At 37.8% G+C, this 23166-nt stretch overlaps 1 protein-coding gene across 2 annotated transcripts in view; it reads right to left on the bottom strand.

The window, feature by feature from the left end:
- Positions 1-23166, bottom strand: part of DNAJB6 (DnaJ heat shock protein family (Hsp40) member B6) — a 62171-nt gene that overhangs the window by 27288 nt on the left and 11717 nt on the right. For both annotated transcript variants that reach the window (XM_068934283.1, XM_068934282.1), the window contains exons 3-8: positions 22928-23037; positions 19990-20049; positions 19507-19617; positions 7736-7867; positions 6679-6820; positions 5040-5110 (exon numbers count right to left, since the gene is read on the bottom strand). In XM_068934283.1, coding sequence (XP_068790384.1) covers positions 5040-5110; positions 6679-6820; positions 7736-7867; positions 19507-19617; positions 19990-20049; positions 22928-23037 — 626 coding nt within the window. The remainder of the gene's footprint in view (positions 1-5039; positions 5111-6678; positions 6821-7735; positions 7868-19506; positions 19618-19989; positions 20050-22927; positions 23038-23166) is intronic.

The following is a 23166-nucleotide window of genomic DNA, read 5'->3' as shown; positions in this document are numbered from 1 at the left end:
CAGGATGACAAATTTTTAATTTCTGTAATTTTTAGTATGTGCTGTTCATTCATATCTTTCAGATATATCTATTATCCAATCCAAACTACTGCATGCATTTTGGACTCTGTAAGCATGGCAGGGGATACAGTATTCATGCAGCTTTTCAGGTAGCTTTCCACCAACTGTAGGTAAGTCAGATACCTAACCAAGCACTAGTCTGCCACATCAAAAAGTTAGTTCTCAGAAAGTTTCAGTAAGTTTGAAACAGCAGTCAGTTCACATAGGTTCAGGATTATTGGTCACAGCAACTTTTTTTTTTTTTTTTTTTTAAACTGCAGTATCTCAGAAAAGGCATTTAATGTCTTTTGAATTCAAAACCTACATGGCAGAACACAAGCCAACGTCTTCCCCCCTATAACATTTCAATAGTGCAGCGCGGACAACACTGCACTGAACAACCAGCTCTAGTGCAGGCCTTTTTCCCTCAAAACAGGGGCAGGTCAAGCAGTAGATCCGCTACAATTAAGAATTCAAAAGTATAGTTTCTATCGCCAACAAAGCAAATTTGCTTGGTTCCAACAGTAAGGCAAGGTGAGGACAACTTCAATGTTTCAGGTGGGAGATAAAAAGCTTTTCACTTAGACAACCAGTTTAAGCCAAGTGATAACAGGAAGAGAACCAAAATTGTTTGTTTAGCAGTACGTAAAGCAACTTCTTGGTGACAATTCAGCTACAAAGCAAACAAGACCAGAGGGAGCAGACACTTTTCTTCCATTAAAGAGTTTCAAAGACAGGGTTGTAGCTGACCGACAGGTTACTGAACTCTACACTGTCACTATCTTGTGAGAAAATAATGACTTAAAACAAGCCTAAATACTAGGACATCCAAACATGAGGAGCGAAGAGACAGGTTTTCCAAAAAACAATTCTGAAAGGCTTCAATGAAAAGGTTAACAAGAATTCTAGCGTTAACTTAAAATAAACATTATGTTAATACGGGGGGTTTTTGAAAAGTACTCTGTTCCTAAGCATCCTACAGCTATAGCACACTCACTTTACAATGCTGTCATCCTGGAGGTTGACGTTATCCTTTTATGATCACAGACAAAAACTAAGGCAAAGTAGGAAATAAGCTCACTTTGTTGAACAGAACAGCAGCAGGTTCAGGAACAGAACTCAAGGAAGACTCCACAAATCTAACTTCCCTCACCACTGAACAATCCCACAGATGGTCTGAAACACAGAAGCACAACTAAATACAACATAGACAAACCTCCGCTTATATATGAAGCTAACACACTGAAACAGGCAAGTAAACTGGAAAGTCAAACACACACTGACAGAGCCGTGTCAAAAACTTGGACTTGTCTGAGGTCACTTCAGTATTTTTTTTTTCCTCTTTTTTGTCTCATGTTCAGCGGCCTAAGACTCGATCCATCTATGAGTCACAAGTTGACATAGTACATGTGTCTTTCAAGTGTTATATACACTTTCTCTGCACAATAGCTTCACCACATATCACAAAACAGTATCTGTGATTCTCACCACATCAGATATCGTAAAAATGGAGAACGGCAGTCAGCAATTTTAGTGTGTGAAATATTCTAAGGTATAACCTAAACTTCTTCAGTAAAGCATTTCTACTAGTGAAAGGGGTAGATGCCATGCAATCTAAAGAGAAATTTAGTTTTTCAGTGCAATACACTGAAATTACTGTCACACACGAGACAGAGTTTGCACCAAGAAAAAGCACTACAAAATTACTGTATTCCGTCTATAAACTCTGAAGCAGAGCATGAAAAAGTTCTGAACAAGAGTGACCTAGTAGTTTCAAGAACTCCATCTTAGTTTTTCCAGACCACTGGAGGAAGCTCAATTTAAACTGGATGGTGTCCCCAAACATTGAAAATGAATCCCTCCTTCCCATATGAAGAAATGGTACTTTTAAGCAGTACTAGATTTTGAAAGCTCTCATCCCACTTCACCTTTGATGCACGTCATTTACTAGAATTAGAAATCTCTTTCATTAGTATGTTGTGCTATTTATGCCAAAAAGAAAGTTTAAGGAAATTTGTTGCCCTAGATGACCCATTACTCCTATTAAGTCAGTTTTGTATACTTTGCATGCAAAGTATGTATTAGTAAGAAACTACGCAAAAGTTTTCAGAGCAACCTAGTAAGCGTATTTTCTCAAGAAAAGAAACTCATTTCAGCAGTAAAATTAAGAAGAAAGTCTGAACATTTAACAGAATAAGCAGAAAAAGAAGAATTTATATTAGATCCACAGACTAATAGGCTTAGGAGAAGTGTAATATGGCACCAATTTTTATATCTGAAACTGGCAAGGGGAGTCCAATATTATGCTTGGACCAAGACCAAATATTCATCCAGTTCATCTGTCAGTCTATTCAAATACCAATGTATAGGTATCTGCTTACTATTGCAGAAATCTTTACTGATTAATTTAAATAGTGCTGACTCATTTCTTCTGGTCTACTTCTCTGTCTTATCAGTTTCTCTTCCTATCAAGGAAGTGCAACGCTGACATTTAATGCTTCATTTTGTCCAGCTCTGACAACACCAGCCTCAGGAATCTAAGTGCAGAAGAGAGACCATCCAAAACACTGCATCTTCAGGGAATTTACACAGTTAAAATATTTCATTATGGAACCCCTGAATGAATGGTTTAATATGTAGCTCATAGTGCGTGAAGGACCACATGTTTCTGGTAAGATCAAAGCTAAACATATGGGTAAAGATTTGCCCTGGCAGCTGTACCATCATCATCACGTTCTTAACTTGAGTGAACCTAGGGAAGATAAACTGGGATTAAAACAGAAGGTAAAGCTTGCCCAGCTGAGCATAAAACCTACAGGTATCTATGAAAAGGAATTCAAACAACTCCAGATTGTCCTAATTTTATTTGAGTTGGTAAACCAGTTTCGAAGCACTTTTTACAGTTTACATAACGGAGCAGTGTGTCCTATAAATCTACGTAAATTAACATTTTTCTTTTAATAACTCAAGACATCACAAGACCACCAGATTTTGAAATAAACTGTTATCATCTCTATCAAGAAGAAACACACACGAGGAAGCCAAAAAACCCCCCAAAACAAAAACACCGCAAGACTGACAAAAATAAAAACACTGTTTATAGAGTTTCTAGCCCAAGTTTGTGCTTCTGCACCAAAACCACAACACTGAAGTAGCCAAAAATCTGCAAAAACTTTAAAAGGTGCATAACTTTCGTTGTCCCAAAACTGAAGTATACGTTTATTCCTTCTCCTGCCTCTGCTATTTTGTTTAGTTCTATGCAACTGACACTAATGGCAGAGGGAAGCATGTTAACACGAATCTGAATTCTACTGCAGCAATTTGTTAGTATTGTTCTTGGGTTAAGTTATCTGGCATGAAACATGAGCAACTCCTTGCAGTATTTAGTAATAGCTGCATTTGTTAGTACAAAGCAGACGGTGCTCAGTAAAAGACATTAACTGATCATTTGAAAATACTATGCTTTTTTTCTTTTTTTTCCCCTCTCCTTTAAAAACAGTTAGCCAGCCTGCAGAGCTCAGTGAAGGCCAGATGTTCAAAGCTGGTAAAGAGACTAAAAACTGCACATCCATGAATGCACAAAAGTATCCAAGGCCTGGCAGGTGTTCACATGTGGCAATACTTATTTGCATGCTTTATCTATGACATCACAGACAGTAATTTCTTTCACGAAACTTTGAAAATCTGGTCTTATCTAAGAGATTAACATTTTGCTTCATTCATTAATGTAACAAAGGAATTCACCAATTTTTTTTTACTTTGGGTTAATGTGTAAAAATAAGAGATATTTTAGCAAGATACTTTAGTTAGCTTTCATTTTCGTTTTGTAAGCCTTCTCCAAAGCAATCATGCTCATCCCCAATATGAGTAAAAAATGTTATAATTCATAAAGTTTTTTTGTTTAATTGTTTCCTTGGGTGTTTATGCCCAATACAGATCATTGTTTAAAGGGGTCTCAACTTACAGCTTCAGAGGGTTTTTTTTTGTTTGTTTGTTTTAAAATGTAGGACCAAAGAAAAAAAAGTAATATATTAAGGTGAAAGATGGAGCGAGAAAGTCAACCTCTGAATACTCCTTGAAAATAGGTGCTTCAAATACAAGTTTAGAAAAGAAATTAAAAATCATGTTTTCACTCACATTGACGAAAACATCTGCAAAGAATAAAGGCCCTCATCCTTAAGCTTGAAGGAAAGAGTGTTGGGAGGAGAAAAACAGAGAAGAAAAGAAAAGCACTGTTTTCCCAAGAAGCCCAAATCACACACAGACACAGGAAGGTTACCAATGCCATTCGTGAAAGAATGCACCACAAACATCAGCATTTATTCATATTGAATTTTTTTTTTTTAAGCAAATGACAAAAGACCCAGCTCACTGGCTTCACTTTTGTTTACTGTTTGCTTACATTACACATTTAAACATTTGTCAAAACTTACTAAGTTGTCTGCGTTCATGCACAACTAGAAAACATCCTTAATTTATTTAAACCAGAAATGCATTACCAGAAATGTATTAACATTGTTCACTACTAAATATTTAAAAAAAAGTTGAAATTACTAAAAATGTTATCCTGGAAATGTTAACTTCACAGCAGACTTAAACTACTAATTGGCTCACATTTCAAACAAATTGGAAAAAAAGCAAGATTCATGCTAGTGTTAGTGTACATCTCGCCCTAGCACTTCTGAAGGATCATGGTTCACCTTGGATCATATATAATAAAAAGAAAAGTGCATACAGAAATTTACAACAATTTTAAGGACAAAAAATGGTCCTATTGATGTGGTCCCAACAATTAACTCAAAAGTCTATGACAAATACAAGCTCCGGTGAGCTATTTATACTACTTAAGATTAAGTACGGATATACAGAAAGTTGAGTTCGTTTGAAATCTTCAAAAAATGTTCCTGTCAATCCTCAAATGGTGGCTGTTAGAGCTTAAAATTTCTGTTAAATGCGTGCGTTGAATTACTTGTTATCCAAGCGTAGCAGCTGCTCCTTACCATTTATTGTTAGCGACCTTAACTGGCCATCTTCTTCAACTTCTACTCTCTCTTGTCCATTCTCAACAATTCTGTAAGACAAAAAAAATAAAAAAAGACATCACACAACACAGACATTTTTAAGCCCTGTAAGCTGCCTGAAAACATACACCAGAGGTAGGTTGTTAGATAATTAAGTTTAATGCCATATCTGGAGTAGCGACTACTGAATGCAACTGTAGCTGGCAAGCTTTTTGTATTTAACAGTGCAGAAGCTGTGACTAGTAACCATCTGCACTGCCTCATTGATATTGCTCATTGATAGCAAGAAAGTTGCTTTCTGGAGGTTTGAATCCTCCAGTTACAGCTGTCACTTCATACATGCTCACAACGGCAGGGATACTATTCACTATTATCTAGAACTAAATGCCTTTTGACAGATTTGAAGTGTACAGTCTTGATGTTGCATTTAATATCTGCCCCATTTGTTATATGCATAATATTTTAGATCCAATCACAATTTTGGATGATAAAAGGCACACAAGACAGTCTTTAATCCATTTTTAATTTGATCAAAGCAATTAATTTGGAGGCATATTGCATGCCAAGTTTATGGCTAGCACGTACTAGACCGAATTTAAGCATCTCTGAATGGAGTTAGGCATCATTAAAGAGCCAAGAACTTTTTGATATTTTGTTTTAAAATACAATCACGAAACAGTTCAGTTCTGACAGCAACACACTTGCAGAACTCATGAAAAAAGATTTACAAATGGGAAGAGGATGCAAATTTAAATTATTTAAATTATTAACCAAATAATTGGTTCTCCCTTGCTTTTCCAGAGAGGTTAAGTACTGAAATGACATCTAATTACTTGTTCAGCGTTCCTAAAACTTACTGATCATAGTGTTACATACATTACCCTATTGCTAACTAATATTTGGGTTTCCTATACGCAAGGGTTCCCCATCACCAGCATGAAGCAGTCAGGCAGCGGGCTGTGTCTAGTGCTTGAAAATCCACTTTCCAGTACACAGGAACTTATTTCCCAAAGCAGGCTTCAGCTGCTTGTTTCACTTAACAGATGAAATAAAATTACTTGTTACATAAAACATTAGCTTCCCTCAAACACTGCCTTGGAAAAGCACACTACAGCAGAAGTTAGGGAAAAGTGTTTCACAGTTCATAACGTCTACCAAATAGAAAGGCTTCCTCATTGCCCGGAGACAACAGAAAACAAGCAAGTTTCTCCTTTCCAGAAGGCCAAGTTTACCTGATGAACAGTAGTCAGGCACCATGATAAAAAAAAAAGTATCAAAAAACGGATGGTTCTGAAGGCCTGGAAAGAACTCCACTGTCACCTCCCTTTCAAGCAGCAACTAATTGCTGACTTCATTTTCAGCAGGGCAGTTCTGACAGCAGGTCTTCCACGTCTCAGTCCTCCTCAACGGTCAGAAGTTCAGAAAAAAACTATTTTCCCCATTTCAACAATGGCAAGAGCAGCCAGAGAATCCAAATCTCATCTTTACTGTCTTTTTTTTTTTTTTTCTCAATTCAGAGAAATTCAAACTCTATGATAGCCACAATATTAAAAGTAAAAATACATACAGATACATATATATGTATAGTTTCATAAGAACATATTTAGATGACTGTTACCTCTTCGTAGTAATTTTTCTGCCATTAACTATTTTAGTTGAAGTTGATACTGATTTGAAGTTACCCATCCCACTGCCACCAAATGACGTAGAGGAGAACGAAGTAAGGCCTCCATGTCCCAGTGGACCAAACGAAGTAAAACCTATTGAGAAAAAAATTTGACATGAAAGGTATTTGACCAAAGACATGTATACTTGTACGACCGTGGGAATCCAAATTTATCAGCTGCTTGGACTACATCGTAACTTCAGGGTGTCTTTGTTGGTTGTGTCAACACAGCACCACCAAGCATCCTCCACGAGAGGATAAAATATATGCCTCCAGGCCCATTTATTTCTCCTATATGGACCCACAGTTTGGGCTCCTTGTGCAGAGTCTTGTCAGAAGACTGCTCACCTTCCTTGAAGAAAAGGCATTCAAGCCTGTCAGCTGAACTCAGCCATTAAATCATTTTTTCCCTTAAGGTAAAAGTAGAAACTTTAATAAGTCTCTTTTTTTTTTTTTAAATATAGATTTTGGGATGTTAGCAGACTGAGTAAGTTTTGCACCCGTAACTTCCCAACTAAAACCCAGAATCTTAATACTTGAAGAGTGCTGGCTCCTGGCAACTCTCATCAAATTCTCAGATACAAACATTAAACTTCGCAATTCCAGCTGAGTACCCCAGAACTGACGCTAATACCATAGGTTTTAGGCACACGTTTTCCCCAGTGTATTTTCAGGACCTTAAATTAAGGTCATCACACCAACATCAAAAAGCAAACAGATCAAAAACAAATCTAAATCATAGAGAAACTGTAGCACCAAAAGCTAAGAACACAATACATCCTACTTCTCAGCGGTTTGTTTTTTTCCCCCCATGAACTTTCGGGTATACCAAACACTAACTGAGGTTGTTTACTCTGAGCGACTTTTCAGAGAGCAGTTTTAATTCAAAAATAGCCTCAGAATTTCCTGAATGAAGAAGGCAATTTTTAAAAAAGAATTTATCAACTTATTTCATTGAAATCCCCTGTGAACAAATAATGCATTCATTGTGAAACTGTGAGATATTTACCTGTGTCAAATGAAGAAAAACCACTTCCAAAAGCAGGGAATCCACCAAAGGCAGAAAAAAATGATCCACCACCTCTGCTTCTGGTTCCCCTTGGACCTCGCCTGCCCCCAAAGAAGTCCTCAAAAGGGTCTTCTACAAAACAAGAGAAAAAAAAAAACACATTTAAGAGGTCAACTTTACTGAGTCATTGCCGCGAATAATCATTATGGGTTCTTCAATTAAACAAACAAACAAAAAAAACCCTCACACCTGTTACAGATAAGACATCACCTTCCTTCGAAATATCTGATGCCACTGAGCTAAGCAGCCCACCAGGAAGGCAATTCCTGCACTCCTTTTAGACTAAATTCTGCCTCCCTTTCAGAACTCCAAGTAATTTTTAAAAGTAGTTGATTTCCTTATTTTACCTGTTTACTATTAAAAACTGTAAACACTCATACAAACTCCTGCTCGTTTATCAATAGAATAAAAGCAGTAAGAACTGCATAAACAGCATATATACACATCACACACAGCATAGTACACTGCAGATATGGTAAAAAAAATTTATTTGAAGTTAACTATGTCCAATTAGTTAGCGTTTGAGAGATTTGGAACTTTTTAGAGGCATAATCATGAGTTTTAGAGGCAAAGTCACTGTAAGGCAAGTCCCTCAGTTACGTCTCTACAGAACTCCCCACTGTCAAAGGGAGGTTTTCCCAAATACAGAATGAAAAGTAACACTGCAGACAAAAACAAACTTTTAGAATTTGAATTTAACAAAGCTTGCGCTATCACACCCACGTACCCAAACTTTCTGGCTTATTTCTGCTCAAGACTTATTGTGGACCACCACAATGAATGCTCTGAAAAGCAACTTCCAGATATGCTATACTGAACAAGTGAAATATAAAAAGAGCAGTCAGGGACTGATGACTCATAACCTTAAAGTGATCTAAGAGATCGTTTATCTTAGCAACAGCGACATTAGGTACCTCAAACACACATACTCTGGTGCACATTTAGGTAACAAGGAGGTTTGTGTACTGTATCCCAAAGAAGCATACAGGCCCTACTGACCCGGAAAGGCTGCGCAGGAAGAAGAGAGATATAAGAGAAAAGGGTCACGAATAAAATACTACTTCAAACTCAAGTACAACACTTAGGTCATTCAGAACAGCAGCAGTTATCTAATCCATTTCTCAACAGGAAGACAATAGTCTCTTTCTAAGTGAGTGAATATATACATACATACATATATACACACACACACACATATATATACACACACACACATATATATACACACACACACACATATATATACACACACACACACATATATATACACACACACACACATATATATACACACACACACACAAAACACAGACACAAGCAATCCATTTTTACTTGGATAATGAAATTTTCCTAAAAAAAAATAGGAAAGGTATTATTAGAATTATCTGAAAATTCCATTTTATGAGGGCTCTTAAAACCAAAAGAACAAAACAGAAAATTGCAATCACGTAACAGATACTCAATAAACATAACACTTCTGTTAAATCAAGAAGTTTGAGCTTCATAACTACTCTTTCCATCAATTCAAACTCTCCCAGAACTAGTGCAGTACGGTACTAGTGATCTTCTACCAAGCTTTCCACTTGTGGATTTAATATTGAAAGATAACATTTTTAAACACTGCTCAGAATAAGCTACACCATACTGAAAAAAAATGCAGAAACTGCAGATAGCAGTAACAGAAGTATGAAAGCAAAATAAGACTTATTACTGCATGACTGTTTAGAACTACAAATTGACAGAGCAAAGGTCAGAAAAGTAGTATTTATCCCACCTCTGTTACCACTGCAAAAATCCAAGTTGATTTATAATAAATGATCAAGCTAACGCAGCGGAAACATCAATAAAACAAACAAGCTGAGAACAAAAAGATTTTAGCTACCTTTACATTTTGGTTTACATGCAATTACTTAAGAAGTGACATGTTGCAATGTACTTAGGCTGAACAAAGACAGCTTCTCGGGTCCAAACACATACTCCCATCAATGAAGATATAAAAGGCCAGCAAAAAAGTAGTAGCCATAGTTTTCAGTTAAACATGAGAGGAACAAAGTTTATCTTACATACAGTCACTTAAAAAATGTTCAGGTTTTTTCTTCCCTATTTTTCCCCATATTCTTGTGCTCCAGCTTTTTTTTTTTAAATGCAGAACAAGCTTATCTTCAATATAAAGAGGACCTGTTTTTACCATTAAAATAAAAGAAACAAAACCAACTCTTGACACAGAAATATAGGAACCTACCATGAAAATTAGTATTTCCAAAGCAAGCACTGTATCATAAAAAAAGCTATTTAAGACTAGCATATTAACTAGCAAGTAAAACCACTGCAGTTAATGGTTGTGCAGTCCAATTTATTCTTGCTGGAATGACTCACAGGTTAGTTATGAAGGTCATTCACTCACGTGTACAAATGGTCTATATTATATTACTCCCCCTGTTAAGCCTTCTATTTATAGACCAATTTTTCTTCAGCTACCTGGAGTTAAAATAAAAACAGAACAACCTGCAATGTAAGCTTGAGTTTATAAACCTCCGCACTGTCAGTCTATTCTACTGTCTGCACAACAGCAGCAGAAGTGCAAAGGCTAAGGGAAGATCACAGAACCTCCCAGAGGTCCCTGCTATTAACTGGACTTCTAAACGGATTATAACCTTGCCGATGCCTAGTGACGCAAAAACCTAACCTAGACTCGGGCATGCCTTTATAGACTTTGGCAACTTTATACAGCAACAAAAGAGGTCAATGCTCCGCTTCAGCAAGTGTTCTAGCCTTGGGTGATTTCTGTTTGCAACCCTGCCACAGGCCAGAGCTAATAATCCTCTAACACTGTTCCAGTAATCCTCTCCAAAAAAAAATAAGATACCCAAACCAGTCCGGCAGTTGACTAATGAATCCTCTGTGGCCACTGCAAGACAGGGATTTTTCGGAGTTGGGAAGGTGGGCAGGGAGGGAATATTCCCTTAGGACCATGCTTACAGACATCCAGGTACAGTATGCAAAGTGTGCCAAAAAAAATTGAGGGGAGCAGTCAGTAGAAGGGTTCTGCACTGTCACTTGTTATATTCCCCACCAACTACACATCAGTATAGCGTAGTGTATGACCTTACAATCTCTCAGACCTTGCTTATGCTTTTAGTCCATAAATCCAGGTGATGAATAGTACCACTCAATAAAATAATAATCCAGCCTGGTAGGTCTATTGTTGCGATTTAGCAGAGCCTTTCCATGCATGATAACCTTTTCATATAGCTGGCTTTTCCTGAATGGTTCAAAAGAAGTGAATACCACGATATCAGCTGTTTATTATGACCCCTCTTATGACAGTCACCTTTGTGCAACTTAAAACTCTTGTAATTCTACCGGATGTTTGAAGCAGGAAAGGAAAAAAAACAACCCACAAGTGAACGCCCTTCTAAAAAAGTGGAAAATATTATATAAATACTATGAATTTTAAAAAGCTTCAGAAAACTTAAATGCTGGGTAAGTTTCACCTTAGAGTGTTGATTCTAATCTAAGTACTACCAGAACCCTGGAAGAGTATTAAAATACCAGATTGTTTCATCAGAAACGTTGCAGCATGCTTCCAAGATAAAACTGGCAAAACAAGGACAAAGACAGACCAAAATGGGAACAATTTCTAGGAAGCCAGTGAGACAGACTTCTAGTGGATCAACAACAGGAAGTCAGATGCTTAAGCAAAGAACTCATGATACAATGAAGGACTCCCATGCTCTTGCTGTTCCTAGGGAGACTGCAGTTCCAGAAGCCAGGGAGTTGATGTGAAGGTAGGAACGCGTATGGATGGAACGCAAAACCACCAGCAACACAAAAGCTTGCAGATTAACATCCATCTGAAAATTCTGAAGTTAGAGGTAACATGTTCCCCAAGAAGTTTACTTTCATCAGAAAAATTTTTGCACTTATTCAAACGCACAACCACTGCCACTTTCATCCGGATAAAACGTTACACCAGCTCACCGCATATCACAGAATCCTACCTTAAGTTTCTGTCCTCACACACGAGGAAAGAAATTAACCTCACAAGTCAACAACAACACTAAATATCTCGCCACAGTTCAAAATGAGGACCCTCACGAGTCTACCGCTGTAATACAGAAACAGCGCTTTCTCACTCTGAGCAACATGATCCGATCAGAGACTACTACTAAAAAGAAGTGGGCCTACTTGTTCTTCTTCAGCGGTTCCTCCTGCCTTGTGATCATGGAACGGCATGGCAAGTTGCACTAATTCAGTGACCCAAAAGAAAGCATTAATCGCTTGCATCGCTAGCTTTCTGCTGCCTCCATGAGCTAGTCTGACTCAGTACTGGCAAAACTGGCAGATCTGACAGAAAGCAGGTGGAATAGCACAACAGGGCAGGAAAGGAAAGGTTCTGTGCTTGTCTCCCTCCTTCCAATTTGAAGCAGGCTGTAATTCAGTTAAATTTCAGGATATTCATTATTCATTCAATTCATCTAAAGCATTAGCTCAAATCACCACAGGACAGTCTGAACTGGGAAGATGCTTTCAGCGCCACTGCCAGGTTATCCCTGATGAAAGCGTTCAGCACATTCCAGTGCTGTGCCGTCGTTCATGGCCAGAAAATAAGAGTCAAGATAAATCGAGCACTGCCAGCAGATGTTCTCTCACACGCACATGCTGCTGCAGCTAGAGATGTTAATAAACTTATAAGGACAGCATTCAAAGGAACATTACTCTGTATAAACAGGATCACTGTTTAGTTACCACTCACTGGACTATTCCGCCAACCCGGCATCTTACTTTATTCTTTGAGATCAGAGCCACGCTAACACCTCTGCCAAAATATGACACTGAGGAAAAGCTGAACACCTGGATTACAGATGCAGGAAGATGACAACGCAACTGCAATGGACTGAGCAAAGTAATGCTGAAAGGTTGCTCTATCCCTTACACGAGGGAGAGGTCAAACTGCATTCAGTGTTATAGTCTGCAGAGTTTCCATATGCCAAGGGAGTGTACATGCTGCCTGCCCACCCTGCTGCTTTGTATCAAAAACATACTGTAAGTGACCTAACAAATCACGCAAGAATCAAGTATAACAAATGTGACTGAATAAGGTGCTTATGCAAAAGGCTACAGATGTATGATATATATATAATAAAACATGATTCTCAGGGGAGGTGTTTCTATCTTGTCTCCTATTCAAAAAAAAGTTTCCAAAATGCATATTTGAAGTAACTACACCCAGAAGCTGGTGCTAAGTTCTGGACTACATGCAAAGCACAAAGGGTATCACTAGAACTGCACAGCAAAGCCATCAAAACCTACAGACAATTTGCATGGAAATAGTCTCTTCCTTGAGTACAAAATAAACATACTGTAGATGCTGTTTACTCAGAGGAGATACTAAGATGCCATCGCACACATTGTTGTTTCACCTGTTTAAGAGTGTTTTAACATGGTCTTTTATAACTGCTCATTTCCACAAGTTGCACAAACAGATGCTTACCTCAGTTTCTTAAGAAAGGTTACCAGCAGAAGTATCATAGCATTTGAAAGTCTTTATAATAACATATAATAGATATCCTAGGATTACTAACTTCCTGGCAATGAAAACTTAGGACACTACCTTTGAACTCCATCTATGCCATAACTACACAGATGTTAGGTTAGGGTTAAGTCCAACTCTACAAAGCATTTAATATTTATTAGATTGCTGCCCAAATGCTCAGGCACACCTTAAAACTGGAAGAATCTTCCACTACCATTACTTGATCTGCTCACCTTGTGCTAGGTTCAGCATTTGCCACACTCCTCAGAAGACCAATTTAATTCACTAGCCATTCAAGAAAAACAAACGAACAACAATAAAAAAACCCACACACCCCACGACCCCAAAAAACCTAGAATTTTCCAAGGGACTAACGAGCTGAACTGACTCACAGAGGCACACAATGAACACAAAAACTAACTAAAAGTATAGTGTAAATAAAACTATTAAATAAAAGTAACACACACATTTGACCAGTATGCTGTCAAACAGCTCCTCAACACATCTAATGGACATTAGTCAAAGATTATTCAAATTTTAAGAGACATAAGAATTTGGACCACGGCCTCCTCCCTTTCAGAAGCAGACACTGTGTTAGTTGAGTCACAGCCCTACTTCTACAGCTTCTCAACTGATAGTCACGTCTAGGCGAGATGATTCCTGCAACGTAAATACAAACTTTGAATTCAACAGAAGTTCTTGCTAGAATGAATTTTTCAGACAGATTTGAGTTATTCACTGAATGGCCATGACCTAAGACTGGTGCTTGAAAAATACAAATAAACAACTGTGCCCGTTCATGCCAAAGCAATGAATGAACACGCAAGTGTCTGAGCACTTCAGAAATACGAAAAGGTTGTAATTTGTGTCAACAAAAAGATTAATTACAAAGAGGACACTGTTGTGCAGGATGGCTTTAATTGAAAGCCTCCTCCATTTCAAATTTAAGAAGCTAGTTGAGTAACAGATATATTTTGCATTAAAACACCTGCACATCATAATTATCACAAAATGGGATTACATGTGGGTTAAGGTCATGATCTGACTGTTATGAAAACCTTTTTGCCCCAACAAGCATTTTATCAACTAACAAATTTTAAATTCATCGTTAGAACTTTCCATCTCAGGATGGAAGAAGCTGAAATTTCTACCCTGGACTGATTATTAGTCACTTTCTGTCCCTGAGGCTAAAACATGAAACCAGCCCATTCCTGAAACAGCATCCTAAGATATAGGATATGCAGTGACTACTGCACATAGATTTTCCTCTTTCTCTTCTAGTGAAGACTCCTTAGCCTGGATGCTTAAAGCAACTTCTTATACTTTTCCAGAACACTAACATATTATTTTATGTAATCAATGTCACAGTAATCAATCTGCAAGAATCCTGCTGTTTAATGGAACCAAGCTACACACACACATTCTCCTATGGCTAGCTAGCCATACAGAGGTGTTAGTTTAAGCTCACCTTTGTGTTCCAACAGTACAGATTTTTGAAAAATCAAAGTAATCAGGTAACTAGGATTCTGAAGAGAAAATTACACAGAATATATAAAGGTTTAAATGCCTCATTTGATATTAAGCTTAGATTAAAATACATCCTAAATTCCACTCCACGGACTAAGAAAAACATCTATTCAGGCATTTATTAAGCACTATCTCAGAAGGTACCCTGGGAACACTAGGCATTTAAACACACTATAGCAAAAACGCTGAGATAACTAACTACGTAGGAAGATACTCCACAGACTCCTCTAACAGCCTTCATCAAAAACTAGAGAGGACATCCCTTCTAGAGTAACTTTTCTACGCATTTGACCACAGAGAAAGAACATTTCCTGCTGGGATTCAGTTGACTAGACACACAGGCATCTAATGCCATTTGATAGGCCCTAAAACATCCTGTCTAGCTTCTAGCTATTGCTGCTGCAAGATAACGGTCTCTTACAAGTCCGAGTGGTCTCCTATAGGTCCTACAGGTTCCAGGTCATGCTGAAAATACCCAGGCATCTTAAGATACCCTAGGCCATCTCAAATGGCACCACATGCCTATGTGCAAAGCTCAATGTACATTAAAGGTGACTCAGCTACTTTAGGGGTTGTCTGCACCACTAAATTGCCTTCCAGGTTAGTTTTGTGCCCCTGTGATGTCCATTCCATTACTTCAATGCAACGCCTCAACGATGATCCCTTCTAATACGTAACCTGTTCTTGAAGCGTGAATCTGATAAGCCTCTAAACCAAAAGTAAGTCAATTCTTTAAGAGCCCAGAATCACAGTGAAGTGGTTTTGCCTACACTGAAACACAACAGCTTTTGTTCTTCACAATGCTTGGATGAGACACCCTTAAATTAAGGACTATCCTTCCATTACCAATGGTAACACTGAGCTCCTTCCCTCTTTACGAACTGCTAAAATACAGAAGAACGTCCCTGAAAGTTTACAAGCAAAAATGAACAAAACACTGCCTGGAACACACACAAACCAAATCAAGGCAAGCATCACAAACGAGTTGAGTATGTGGTAGTTTAATTATAAAATAAACTTATCAAAATGAGAAATCAATCCCTGTATCAAGAGCAACTGCTCAGTTCTGATATCAAAGGTAGTCAAAGTTGCAAAGAGCTATGTAGTATAGAGAGGAATAACAATTACACAAACACTGATGGTTCAAGGCAGTACTTTGCAATATGTACAGCAGTACCACATTCTGCTGCTAGTATAGTACAACACACTTTTCCTTCCTTCCTGTTACAAGGATTATCACATGCCCATACATCAAACAGAATGAAAGTTATCACAGAAAGTTCTGTAGGAAAAAGCAGATCATGCTCTAACAAGATGTCACAGAAAGTAAGCCCACATGCCTCATAAGTTGCAGAACTGATCTTCTGTCATATTACCTTGACAAGTTAAAAAAAAAAAGAGGAGTAGCCTTTGCACACCCTTACTTTCACAAAGTTTTTGCCTGCAAATCAGACGAGAAATTCTCATTGGCTGGGCTAATTCCAGTGCAACGCTAAAAGTAAAGTTGTAACTTAACGTCAACTTTGCTGAATTTGGAAGTTTTCAGAGCCGTCTATAACAGAGCATTATAAATGTTCTTTTGAGAAGTCTGAAAGGACCCATCAGTTTATATAAGGATAAATACATAAAAATATATATATGAAAATCTCTGAAGAAATTTTCACGTATTCTCCTCTTTTCTACAGATAAATAGATATAAAAAGTTTTCTTTATTAGCAGAGGTAGCTGAGTAGCAGTGCAACATAGACCAATGGAATTTAAACAGACTATATTCACAGCACAATTGAGAAATTCTTCACACCCATAAATTTACAGAGATTATGCATCTGAATGCTGCCCTTTGGAATACTAAATGGTAATCAGGATATACAGAACCCCACCTGCACTCTGTGGGCTTCACCCCATTCCACTTTAAATCGTACAAAAGGTGCAAACATTTTAACGTATTTGTTCAACTTCATCTTTCATTTCATCAACATGTTTATAGAAAGCATGACCTCAGTCTTTATTCAGTTGACTAAAAAATTAATTATGGTCTATGTGAGTAGCACCTTAAAAAGTCACTGGCTTCACATACAATTGATCAAGTTGAAAATTCCTCATTTTCAGATGAGGAACTAGCTCGTTCTTCAGCTGTCCTACCAGTGTTTCAAGACAGCAGTATCTAGAACGCTATCTAGTTCAACAGAAACATTCACGCTCTACACAGAACACTACTGCTTTCTCTTAACACTATTAAATGCACTACATCGACTTCATTTTGTACTACATTAAACATTGATTTAAAATCTTGCAGGGACTGCCTCAAACACTTTCTAGAAAATGGAGTAATTTGTTGAATTATACTTTTCCATATTAAAGACTGTCTTAAGCTTCATAATTACAGCAAAAAAAGAAAAAAGGACGAAAGTAAGAGATGCTCACGTTGCAGCCTTCTGGCCAGAAAAATCGCAAGCACTTTCACGTAGAATCCAAGGCTTAACACAGGTTTTAGAATTGAGGTAACTGACGCTGCAGTGTTCACATAGTGGAGGCAGCCTTGAAACGATTAGTTTTCATCAACTGGAGTATATGGGACATTGCTAACCGTGCCAGATTCTTACTTGGCAAGAAGTAGAACTTGCGTTACAAGAACTCCTACTCTTAAAGCTGACGACTATAGTGATCAATACATACCTCACACACAAAACCTGCTTTAAATAAAATCCTGTTTCTTTGCTTGGGGAGGGTGCTGAAGCATACCCTGATGCCACCAGCATCACCAGAGCTATGTTTTCGGTCCAACGTTTCTGCAGGGTAAGATGTACCACTACTTCTCTGCAAGTCAGACCAAAACTTCTGTTATCGTTTAGGAAAACTTTGGCAGCAATGGTACCTCCATCTGATATGCTAGAGAGTTATAGGCAATATACTGTACAACTTTCCTTCCTTGTAAGGAATCCAAAAGGTAATATCTTTGGGGTTTTTTTTTGATCTCATATAATCACCACCATTTAACGGGCAAAACTTCACTGCAGGGTTTTAAGATCACTCATGAACATTGACACTTTCAGAGACACCAAGTTAAATCTTTTGAGAGAGTGTTGTTGAAGTAAAGCACAATAAAAAATAAATAAATGAATAAAGCATAGGCTATGCCAATCTCCTAAGAGCAAAAACATATTTTACCTACACAGTTTACTCTAGTGAACGACATCTGACCGTGAACCCAATGTTTTATTTAGAAATAAAAATAAATAAAAGGTACTCTAAGAGCGAGATACCTGCTCCAGCTTCTCCTCACTGGCTTCCTACTCAGTATCTTGCTCAGATGTTCTATGCTTTTCTACAACTCATTTGATCTTGCACTGAAATCCTCTTCTAGTGCCTCAAGATGCTTCTCCCGCTGGGGGTATACTGAAGGACTTGCATCTTCCCAGGTCATCCTCTATTTCCTCCATCTGTATACTGCTAGATGCTTCCTCCAATCTGTCTTCCACTGCATTCTTTCTCTAATGGCTCAAATTCTACTACTTATTCTATACTGGATACTTCTTCTAGCTGCTCCGCTGGTTCTCCAACTGACCTTCTACTGGATTCAACTTCTAGCTGCTCAAACCCCTTTCTAATCTTTCACGAGAGTCCTTTGAAAAGCAAGTGATGACCACTGAATAGGAACTAAAGAAAGATTTTAATTATATCTGAGCTTAACAGGCCCGTTAAGGCTCCTTGCAAAGGTGAAAAAGCCATCTTAAAAATAAGTCTCTTTCTGTTCAGTGTCTTCATATTAATCTGCACAGTAGTGTACGTAGATATTTTAAGTACTCTTTCTGCAGTTTTCTACATACAACTTTGATTCCTCTAAGCAAACACTGAACATAAGTTGTGTTCCACTTTGTCGGTCATCATTTTGCGCAGTAGAATTTGCGCTGAAAGACTGAATGAGAACTCTAGCCCTTCCAAAAGGACCTTCATACACTGTGCAAGCAATATCACAAGCCAAAAGAGCATAAGCACTATGCCAAAAAGATCCCTTTCACAACTTCATCGCATATTGTTTCCTTTAAGTAAAGGAAACACACAGACCTTAGTAGCTATTTAAGTTATCCGTGTCTTTAGGGGCTTCCATCCCCCCAAACAAGCACATGATATGAAATCCGAGAAAGTGTCTAGATTATGTATTGGGCAGTTTACGTTTCGATACAAGAAAATCATGCTTGGTATGATATAAGCTCATACTGAGAGCTACATTTCAACAGTTCAAATTATCTATCCTGTTCAAGAGCTCTCAAAGCTACATTAAATATTTACGCACCACAAGAGGTCAAATTCAGCACAGCAGGTTGAGAAAAAATTCCAGTATGTACCTTTTCTGTCCAATGTTCCTTCCAACCTACAGAGAAACAGCACCCACGATTTTACGTTTTTAATAACCATGCCTTTAGATAAAATAGGAACTGTCAAGCCAGACCTGTTCTTTACCATCAAATAAACCACGAAGTAACAGGAAGCAAGCAGACATTTTAAACATAAAAGATTACAGCAATGTTTATCACGATTTTCAGAGCTACTTCTAATAATCCTGCTAACATTACCTACTTTTGTTTTGTAAGAGGTAAGTTGTAGCCATGATTTAAATGCACTTAACTAAAGACAGTGGATTACTTACCAAAGAAGTCAAATGAAAAGGGATCCCTTCCACCAAAGAACTCCCTAAAGACATCTTCTGGGTTCCGGAATGTGAATCCGAATTCAAACTGATTATCAAATAGACTTCCTTCTGCAGAAAAAGAAGTTACATTTCAAATATGCTCACACATTCATGCTAGCAAAAAAGTTCATGCCCATATGGTATTTGAAACATCTAAGAAAATACAAAAACACTGAACTTTCTCTAAAATTTCTCTCTCATATATACCATTTAACTTAAGTATACAAAATGCTTTTCACATTTAATTCTTTTGTACGATTCCAGATATCAGTAGCATCTGTTACCACAACTAGAAAAGTTGTAAATGGTTTGCAATTTCAATTTTCAGGGGATTATATTTTAGCCCTTGACACAGACATTTCCAGATTCTTGTCTTGTAAAGCTGCAGAAAATAGCTTTCCACTAGAACACAGGAAACAGAATTGCTAGTTGTCAGCATACCTCCACCTCCGTTTATTAAGCCTTCTTTTCCGTACTTGTCATAGATGTCACGTTTTTTAGCTACAAAGAGAAGTTGCACATTGTGTCAGTAAATAAGCACATTACATTTGGAAAAAAAAACCAAAATCACTTAACTGGTATTCTCAGCTAATCATCTCCACAAAGCTAGCTTATTTAAGCAAGATCTGACATGCAATTGACAAACATTTTTGTTGAGGATTGCCAAAGCAGTTTAGGTACTAAAAGAGCAGATACTAAACTTCAGACTCATCACCATTTAGTTCTAGAAGCTCAGGTCCTACTGTATCAGAAACAATACTGTGGTAAGTTCTAGCATAAGGACAAATCTTGGAAGGAAGATAGTCTTTGAAAGAAATACTAGTGTCTTGATCTTCACACAGCTACTGTGCAAAGCTTTGGGCTGGAAGGAACCTCTGGAGGTCGTACAGTCCAAATCCCTCCTCCAAACAAGGCTAATCTCAAAGTTAATCAAAACTTGACTAGATAAAGCCCTGATCTCATCAGTATCCAAGACAGAGTTCACAGTTTCTCTGGTCAACCTGTCCTTGTGCTTAACCACTCTCATTGCAGGCATTTTTTTTCCTTCTATCCAACTGGAATTTCCCTTGCTACAACTCTAGACCACTGCCTCCTGTCCAAACCCACTGTGACACAGTTATGAAAAAAGGAAGAACGGTGTTTTCTACCAGTGACTGCAAAAACACTCCAGTTGATTATAATCATTTCCAGTTTAATAAAGGGGACGGAAGACAAGTTAAAAACACACACAAAAAGGGCTATGCAAGGATCGATTCAAACTGCTTGCTTTGTATTATTTTAGAAGGCATGGAAAGGTTCTTTCTTAATTTCACTGCAGATTACCCTTCTAGTACCCACAAGAAAGGGGAGGAAACAAATTAAGTCTGCACTACTACGTAAAATGAGACTGCATCGCTGGTACTGAAGTGGAACCTGAAGAGCTTAAACATGTGGAACGTCATCTTATTTCGCATGCACCGCTCTGAAAGCGTAAGCCAAAAAAAAATGAGTTAGGGGACATGATTTTAGATTCAATAGCAGGATGGTATGGGAATACCACTTGAATCTCTTCAGTGAAGGACTCTTTGAAATTTAAGTAGTATCACGGAAAGAACATGCAGTTACCTTAAACAACTGCTGAGAAGTAAAACACTCCTAACTAAAGGGAGTTATGATTTTATATACTGGTCATCATTTACAAGTTACAGAAACTTGCGCTAGTTTCATTTTTTCTGAAAGCCTGGTACGCTGTAAAGAAAGGTTAACCTATCCACCAATAAAAAAAGGACCAAAGTAGCAAGGTGGACAAACTGCAGAAAAGTAGCAGAAAAAGGGAGACCTGAGGGCTCACAGAACTGGAAATTTATGTTGAAAACCTAGCGTTCTCGAAACCACAAGGGAAGAGTTTTCTATGATCACACAACACTAACATTCCTTGCATAAGTAAACCCTTACAAAAATATTCTTCTGCTAAAAATCTTTATTCAAGACTGCAATGATGTCAGATAATTTCATTAAACCTTCAGGACAGCTGAGCGTCTCTCAACCACCGGGTTCAGGATTCAGCTATGTCTTCTGCACAAGTGACAGTTATGACACCAGTAACTTTGGATTTGGTCTAGCCCCCAAAAGAGTCAGCATTTTTAGAAGTTCTAAAGTTTTAGCAGTGTAGTCTCCAAGGAAACTTAATCACCTGCCTATCAACCAGATCAGTATCCTTGTTTGACCTTCGTCAAAAATGTGCTTAAGAAGGTTCAACAGATCTAGAAGACAACAATGCAGTGAACCATCCATAAATTAACCTCTGTTTCTCCCATGCCAATTAAATATCAAAACTAAGGAAACAGGATGACCAAGTCTGCAGCTTGGTAAACCAGGCCAACTTCTGACAGCTAATCTAGATGCTGCTGCTTTAAATTTAGCTTTCCCAAGCTCATTGGTCTCAGGTGAAATCAAGGACACTTCAGAAATAGCATGTAGACAGCTGCAGCCAATTATAGGCAAAAATAATCAAAGTTGCTTAAATCACTTTGTTGTGATTCAGATTACTTTTGCCAAAACACAAGGAAAAGCTAATGCTACTTTTTAAGCAAAAAGATAGGGGTGAACTATAAGCTGAATTCTTGCAGCACATGGATTAGTCTAAAAAACTGTTTCAGAACTATTCTAAATATAAAGGTTTCCCTGGGTATCATACTTCATTGGATTTATGAAATTCATCCAAAGGAAATCCAAATTTTGAGCAAGGTTTGTAAAAGGCTTGGGCTTTGTAAGGACTAAGTAGTATTACTGGAACTAGAAACACTTGAATATGAAGCTAACTATGAAGCCTGCTGATAGCTCAGAGATTGTCTCACCTGCTTTTATTGGTATATCTTAAAACAGAAACTGGTAAGCCTTTCCCATTTCCCACAGTAAGGTTCACTGAAACATCAAATGCATGAAGCAGCTTACTGGCATTACTCAATGAAATTCCCTAAAAACTAATACCACACAGCCACAGCACAAGAGCACCATATACCTGAAGCTTCTCTCTTAACAATTCCCTTAGAGTAACTGATTTTACCTACAAAGTACTAGGTAAACTGTTGGTATTCATACATGTCTCTTCAGAAATTCACACACAGGGCCTAGGATTTCAGCTTCTAGAAGTAAATGTTTCAGCTACTCAGCTAGGAAGATCCTGAATTTTCAGTTTCAAAATTTCTGCTTATTCTGCATCACCTGCAGACCTCCTCCACCTTTTCCTTCTTCCTTTCAGGAAGGCAGTACTTGAGCTGGATGGAGAACCAAGTTTAAAATATCCCTTTAAAGTGCTATGAATGTTCTCCTGAGCATTTCTAGTGTCATATCTAGTAACCAGAGACCTACAGTTCAGGAGCCCTTTCAAAATACTTACTATCTGACAAAACTTCATAGGCCTCAGCTACTTGTTTAAATTGCCGCTCTGCCTCTTCTTTATTGTCTGGATTTTTATCGGGGTGCCATTTTAATGCCAATTTACGGTACCTAAAAGGAAGGAGAAAAAAGATGCAATACTTTAAAATAAAGAAATATGCTATAAGGCTACACAAAGTCTCAAATAAGTTGTTAGGGATTAAGGTATTTAAGATTTCTCAGTGCTTTGTATCTTTTCTC

Source organism: Struthio camelus, chromosome 2 (genome assembly GCF_040807025.1).
Source record: "Struthio camelus isolate bStrCam1 chromosome 2, bStrCam1.hap1, whole genome shotgun sequence".
Taxonomy (NCBI): Eukaryota; Metazoa; Chordata; class Aves; order Struthioniformes; family Struthionidae; genus Struthio; species Struthio camelus.
Note: the sequence above shows the minus strand (reverse complement) of the source record. Positions and strands in the feature narration are given on the sequence as shown.